Here is a 7,507-nt window from a genome sequence, read left to right as displayed (position 1 = left end):
TTTTTCTTCTCTTTGGTGTTTCAGGTGCATGCCTCCTAAACCTCACACAAGGAATAACAAGTCTGGTCCTACTGTGAATTTGTCAAACAAAGAGTTGGGAAAACTAGAACGTGAGAACAGAAAGGCAGCTAAATCTCTGAAGATGGTTAATACAATCATTCTGATGCGTGATGAAGCTGGTGTTTTGAGGGATCAAGAGGGCCACTTGCGCAATGTGCAGGGCCAAAAGCTTGATGCAGAAGGGAACGTGATCCCTGAACCTGTTGTCAACGAGCAGGCTGTTGTGAACCAGCAAGCTGGTGTCGTAGATAATCCGGATCTGGGTGTCGATCGACACCAACCAGGTGGCATCGATCGACACCCACCTGCAGACGTACGTGGAGCTGCCAACCTCGTACAGAACCCTGTTCGACGACAGGAGAACAACCGGGATCTGATCAGGACCATTGCTGACTACAATAGGGCTGATCTGGTGTATGAGAACCGGTCTGCTATTGTTCCTCCCCCTTTTCAGAGGAATGATTTTGAGTTGAAACCTGCATACTTTCAACTAGTTGGGCAGAGACCTTTCTCTGCTTTGCCCAATGAGAAGCCTTTGGATCACATTGAGCATTTTGAGGATCTGGTGACTAGCATCAAGGCTAATGGGGTAACTGAGGACTACATCTTCTGCAAACTCTTCCCTTACTCACTTGCAGGAGAGGCATCTCAATGGTTGAAACAGCTGCCTGCTGGATCATTAACAAGCTGGCGTGATGTCAAGGTGGCCTTTCTCAACCACTTCTATGATGATGCAATGTCAGATGAGTTGAGAATCAAGCTGTCTTCCTTCAAGCAGAGACCAGATGAAGCTTTCAAAGCAGCTTGGGTGAGATTCAAGGCTTACCAAAGGGACTGTCCACACCATGGTTTCTCAAGAGTTCAACTGCTAAGTATCTTCTTCAGAGGGTGTGACTGGGAGTATCAGTTGGCTTTAGATGCTGCAAGTCATGGGAATTTCAAGACAAGATTGCCAGTAGATGCTGAATTGTTGATTGAGAACTTAGCTGCTAGCAATAGTACTAAGAGAGCAGATGCTGAAAGGAAGAGATTACATGGAGGATATGACTCACACCAGTTAGCTTCTGTTAATGCTAAGCTGGATTCTGTGCATAATCTCCTTGTGGGTAAGAAATCTGTTCATTTTGCTGCTGAAGTTGAGACATATGAGCCAGAACCTGATCAAGGAAATTATGAGGAAGAAGAGGTAAACTATGTCTATGGGAATCAGGGGCAGAGGTTTGGAAATCAGCAAGGTAGTAGGCCTTACAGTGGAAACAGCCAGCGCAGTAACTTTCAGGGAAACTCTTCTGGTTTCACACCCAAACCTGAATATCAGAAGCAGCAACAAAACAGTGGATTCACAAGGACTTATGGCAACAACTCATATCAGTCTCCACCTCCTAAGTCAGCTGAAACTAGTAAGATGGAAGCTATGCTTGAGCAGATTTTGCAAGGCAAAGAACAAATGACAGTGACTTTCAATGGGAAGCTGGATAATGTCTACACTGATCTTAATGGAAAGTTTGAAGCTTTGAACATCCATGTTAAGAAGCTGGAAAGTCAGGTTGCGCAGACTGCTGGGTCTGTGAAAAGGCAAGAAGGTTATCTCCCTTCAAGAACTGAATCAAATCCTAAACATTCTTGCAATGCAGTGACTTTGAGAAGTGGCAAACAACTCCATCCTATACCCCAGAAGAATCAAACTGATGATCTACAGGAGTTGATTGATATAGAAGATGAAGAGGATGTTTCTGCCGAACCAGTATCGACCGACACACATGGGTATCGGTCGACACCCAAACCATGCGAAGTTTCGGACAAAGTACCAGAACCAAGTGTCGATCGACACCAACCAGGTGGCATCGATCGACACCAACCACGGACAGAAACTGCGAATTTGAAGTCTTCTACTCCAGTTGCAGAAAGAGTCTACACACCTAAGGTTCCATTCCCCAAGAATCCAAGGAAGTCTAAACAAGAGTTAGATGATGCCAAGTGCAAAGCCATGATGGATAAGCTTATTCTTGAGTTGCCTTTGGTTGATGCTGTTAAGACTTCTCCAATGCTTAGGAGATATGTTAAGAGGATGGTAACCAAGGACTTTAATGCTGAGCAAGGAGTTATGATGATATCAGCCCAAGTCAGTGCCATTATTTAGAACAAGATCCCAGAAAAACTTCCTGATCCAGGGAGCTTTGTTCTTGATTGCACTATCTTCACTGATAGATTTGCTAGATCTTTGTGTGATCTTGGTTCTAGTGTCAACCTTATGCCAAGATCAGTAGCACTCAGTCTGGGAATGACAGACTTCCAGCCTACTAAGCTCACTCTCATCATTGCTGACCGGTCTATTCGCATTCCAGATGGTGTTCTTGAAGATGTTCCAATTAAGATTGGTGAGTGCTTGATACCTACTGATTTTGTGGTGTTAAAGTATGAGGAGGAACCCAAGGACCCTCTTATCCTGGGAAGATCATTCTTAGCTACTGCTGGAGCTATAATTGATGTCAAGAAGGGTCAGATTGGTCTCAACATTGGTGATTTACAAATGCGCTTTGACATGGAGAAGCTGGTTAAGAGGCCTACCATTGATGGCCAGACATTCTATGTAGACACATTGTCTAATCTGGCTGAGGAGATATTCTAGGAGCTGCATCCTGAGGATCCATTAGAGAGAGCATTGGTTGCTTCTGCTGAAGAAGCTGAGCATCTAGATGACATTGCTGCTGGGTATGTCAAACTGCTTGATGCTAATGAACAAGTGAAGAAGCTGGTTGCACAAGAGGAATTGGTTTGTACTTCTCCACCAGCTGCAAAGGTCTCTGATTGGAGTCTTGAAAGAGCTCCAACGGTTNCTTCCTGCAGGTTTAAGGTATGCATTTCTAGGTGAGAACTCTTCTTATCCTGTTATTGTTAGTGCTTCCTTGAACAATGCAGAGCTCACTTTACTGCTAAGCAAGCTGCGCAAATTTCGCAAGGCTCTTGGCTATTCTCTTGATGATATTGCAGGAATCTCTCCAGACTTGTGTATGCATAAGATTCATCTTGAGGAAGGAGCTAAGACATCCATTGAGCATCAGAGGAGACTGAATTCGAATCTGCAAGATGTTGTCAAGAAGGAGATCATGAAGCTGCTGAATGCTGGGATCATCTATCCAATATCTGACAGCAATTGGGTTAGTCCGGTACATGTTGTTCCTAAGAAGGGTGGAGTTACAGTGGTGAAGAATGACAAGAATGAGCTGATCCCTACAAGGACAATTACTGGTCATAGGATGTGCATCGATTACAGGAAGCTGAATGCTGCAACAAGGAAAGATCACTTCCCACTTCCTTTCATTGACCAGATGTTGGAGAGGTTAGCTAATCATCCATACTACTGCTTTTTGGATGGTTACTCAGGCTTTTTCCAGATTCCTATTCATCCTGATGACCAAGAGAAGACCACCTTCACTTGTCCCTATGGTACCTTCGCTTACCGCAGAATGCCTTTTGGTCTCTGTAATGCTCCTGCAACATTTCAGAGATGCATGATGTCAATCTTCACTGATATGATTGAGGATTATATGGAGGTTTTCATGGATGATTTCTCAGTTTATGGGTCTTCATTCAAAAGCTGTTTGGATAATCTCTGTAAGGTGCTAGCAAGGTGTGAAGAGAAGCATTTGGTACTTAACTGGGAAAAGTGTCATTTTATGGTTAGAGATGGCATAGTGCTTGGCCACAGGGTTTCAGAAGCTGGAATAGAAGTTGACCGCGCTAAGATAGAGGTGATGACAAGTCTTCAACTACCAGAGAATGTGAAGGCAGTGAGGAGCTTTCTTGGACATGCAGGGTTCTATAGGCGATTTATCAAAGATTTCAGCAAGATAGCAAGACCACTTTCTGCTTTGTTGTGCAAAGATGTCAAGTTTGAATTCACTGATGAATGTCGCATAGCCTTTGAGAGGATTAAGCAGGAGCTTGTGAGTGCACCTATTGTTCAGCCACCAGATTGGGATCTTCCTTTTGAAGTAATGTGTGATGCTAGTGACTTTGCAGTGGGAGCAGTGCTGGGACAAAGAAAAGATAAGAAACTTCATGCAATCTACTATGCAAGCAGGACACTTGATGAGACACAAAGGAATTATGCAACAACAGAAAAGGAGTTGTTGGCTGTGGTGTTTGCTTTTGAGAAGTTTAGATCTTATCTGGTTGGTTCAAAGGTCATTGTTCATACTGATCATGCTGCATTGAGGTACTTGATGCAGAAGAAGGATGCTAAGCCTAGACTTTTGAGATGGATCCTTCTTCTACAAGAGTTTGACATTGAAGTGAGGGATAAGAAGGGGATAGAGAATGGTGTTGCTGATCACTTGTCCAGGATTAGGATTGATGATGATGTCCCAATTCGTGATTGTCTACCTGAGGAGCATGTGTACCTTGTTGAAACTGGGTTTCGGACTGATGATTTCAAGAGTTTGTCTTCGGATGCATGTGGTGTCGATCGACACCATACTGGCATCGATCGACACCCTTTGTTTCCCGAATCAGATTGGTCGAATGATGGAGATTTAGCTGCTGTGGCTAGCTCCAATCAACCTTGGTATGCTGATATTGCCAATTATCTTGCTGCAGAGGTAGAACCTGATCAATTCACAGGCTATCATAAGAAGAGGTTCTTGAGAGAGCTAAGGAGATATTATTGGGATGAGCCTTATCTGTATAAGCATTGCAGTGATGGTGTTTACAGAAGATGTCTAGCTGAGACAGAAGTTCCTGATGTTCTTTTTCACTGTCATGGATCAGATTATGCTGGACACTTTGCTACTTTCAAGACAGTGTCTAAGGTTCTACAAGCTGGGTTTTGGTGGCCAACAATGTTCAAGGATGCTAATGAGTTTGTTTCCAGATGTGATGCTTGTCAGCGGAAAGGTCAGATTAGTAAGAGGCATGAGATGCCACAAAACTTTATCCTTGAGGTTGAAGTTTTTGATTGCTGGGGCATTGACTTTATGGGACCATTCCCTTCCTCTTACAAGAATGAATACATCTTAGTGGCTGTTGACTATGTCTCCAAGTGGGTTGAAGCAATTGCAAGTCCAACCAATGATTCTGCTGTGGTTCTTAAGCTGTTTAAGACCATTATCTTTCCAAGGTTTGGAGTTCCTAGAATTGTCATCAGTGATGGAGGTAAGCACTTTATCAATAAAGTGTTTGAGAAGCTGCTGAAAAAGTATGGTGTTCAACATAGAGTAGCTAGCCCATATCATCCTCAGACCAGTGGACAAGTTGAAGTTTCCAACAGGCAGATTAAGGAGATTCTAGAGAAAACAGTGGGTGTTACAAGAAAAGATTGGGCTATGAAGCTTGATGATGCACTTTGGGCATATAGGACTGCTTATAAAACACCACTTGGCACTACTCCTTTCCATCTGCTTTATGGGAAAGCCTGTCATCTTCCAGTGGAGTTAGAGCACAAAGCAGCCTGGGCAGTTAAGTTGATGAATTTTGATGCCAAGACAGCTTCAGAGAGAAGGTTAGTGCAGTTGAATGAGTTAGATGAGCTGAGATTTCATGCATTTGAGAATTCCAAGCTGTACAAGGAGAGGACCAAGGCTTATCATGATAAGAAGATCATCTCCAGACAATTTGAGCCAAATGACCAGGTACTCCTTTACAATTCCCGCTTGAAGCTGTTTCCTGGAAAGCTGCGTTCCCGCTGGTCTGGTCCTTTTACTGTTCAAGAAGTCAGACCATATGGAGCTATTGTGCTGTTGAACTCAAAAGGGGAGGAATTTACTGTTAATGGCCAAAGGGTGAAACATTATTGGGCAAAAGCTGAGATACCAGACGGACACATTGTGCGTTTGGAGGATGCACCCTCTGCCTAATCCGCTGCCAAGTCAAGCTAATGACTTAAAACAAGCGCTGAGTGGGAGGCAACCCACTGGTAAGAATTAATTATTTTGAATTTTTGTTTTTTTTAGGATCACTAACATATTAATTTTTGGTTTTGAGTTTTATTATTTCAAAAAAAAAAAAAAAAAAAAAAAAAAAGTTACGGATACCATTGATCAGAGCAAGCATCGACCGATACCATGTAAATGGGCATCGGTCGACACTCTTATGGACAGAGGCGAGAAAACGGGCCATCGGGTTTGATTTTTGCTGGGCTTGGGATCGAAACTGGGCCGGGGCCAACAGAAGGAGCATCGATCGATGCTACCTTACCTCGGCGTCGATCGATACCACTTAAACCCGAAGAAGACCGATTAAAATCGCGAGACTTCGTCTTCTTCCTCATTTCATCCCCAAATCGACTAAACCCTAAATTGCTCATAACTCTCTCATTTCAACTCCGTTTTGAGTGATTCCAAGCTCTAATCCACTCGATTTTCTTTCCTCTACCTGGATCTAGTGTCAATTTCGTGTTTGGGAGTAATGACAGCCAACAAGAGGACTCGAAAGAACGACGGCGAAGCTTCTTCTTCAGCTCAGCCACCTCGTCAATCCGACCGCCGTCCGCCTCCGTGAGCTCCGGCGAACCTTCCCCAGCCTCCACGACGTTCGACGATGGCCTCAGCAACCTTACCTGACCTCTCTCTTCCATCTCCCATTCAATCAAGGTTCCCATGGCCAAAAGAAGAAGGTCAACCAATTCCATCAGAGAGAGAATGGCCTCAACACAAGCTTCCTGAGTTTAATAAGCCTGAATTCATCAACAGGCCAGTGGGTGTTTGGGGAGAGTATGAAACAATGCTCTACAATGCATGGTTGGGAGTTGAGATTGAGCCTACAAGGTTTGTTGATCCTGTCATTCTTCGTAGGTTGGGAATTCATGATGAGGTCTTGGATTTGATTGATAGGATGGGATTAGGAACTGTTTGTACTAGGCAGTATGATTTGTACCCGGATTTAGTGCGACAGTTCATGGCATCCATTAGGGTCACTTATGGGAATGAGCAGGCACCAACTGCGAGAGACGGTCGATTGCATTTCTTCATTAACGGAATGCCTTATGATATTGATTTTGCTCATTTGTGTGATGTGTTTCGTTGGACTCGTTATTATCAGAAGGTTGCTTTGCCTAAGCATTATGAGGATCTCTCTCCTTTGTGGTCCTACATAGGACATGGTCCATATAATTCCAAGAAGATGCTTCAATCAGAGGTCCGCCATCCTGTACTCAGATATGTTCTTAGGGCTGTTGCTACCACTTTTCAGTGCAAGATGGAGCCTAACAAGATGAGAGCTGCAGAGCTATACTTTTTGAGTTGTGGTGTTGGCAACATGATTCCTTCCATGTCCATTGGTGAGCGTCGTGACCCTATGCTCCTTAACTTTGGAGCTGTTTTTGCACACCATTTGGTTGAGCTGCAGACCAAGCCATTCTCGGGTACTGGAGTTAAGAGAGAGGCTGTGGGGAGCCTTATTACTGCTATCCTTCAGTTCAAGAAGATTCCTATTGCTGGTTATAGTGTTA

The 7,507-nt window shown here is 43.8% G+C and overlaps 1 protein-coding gene across 1 annotated transcript in view; it reads left to right on the top strand.

The window, feature by feature from the left end:
- The window catches only part of LOC104733810, a 7,330-nt gene extending 1,415 nt beyond the window's left edge, over positions 1-5,915 (top strand). The window contains exons 2-11 of the mRNA XM_019233643.1: positions 25-145; positions 1,271-1,563; positions 1,636-1,804; positions 1,946-2,131; positions 2,201-2,422; positions 2,477-2,614; positions 2,690-2,772; positions 2,960-4,477; positions 4,613-4,796; positions 5,301-5,915. Of these exons, the coding sequence (XP_019089188.1) occupies positions 25-145; positions 1,271-1,563; positions 1,636-1,804; positions 1,946-2,131; positions 2,201-2,422; positions 2,477-2,614; positions 2,690-2,772; positions 2,960-4,477; positions 4,613-4,796; positions 5,301-5,915 (3,529 nt within the window). The remainder of the gene's footprint in view (positions 1-24; positions 146-1,270; positions 1,564-1,635; positions 1,805-1,945; positions 2,132-2,200; positions 2,423-2,476; positions 2,615-2,689; positions 2,773-2,959; positions 4,478-4,612; positions 4,797-5,300) is intronic.

Source organism: Camelina sativa, chromosome 12 (assembly GCF_000633955.1).
Source record: "Camelina sativa cultivar DH55 chromosome 12, Cs, whole genome shotgun sequence".
Taxonomy (NCBI): domain Eukaryota; kingdom Viridiplantae; phylum Streptophyta; class Magnoliopsida; order Brassicales; family Brassicaceae; genus Camelina; species Camelina sativa.
Note: the sequence above shows the minus strand (reverse complement) of the source record. Positions and strands in the feature narration are given on the sequence as shown.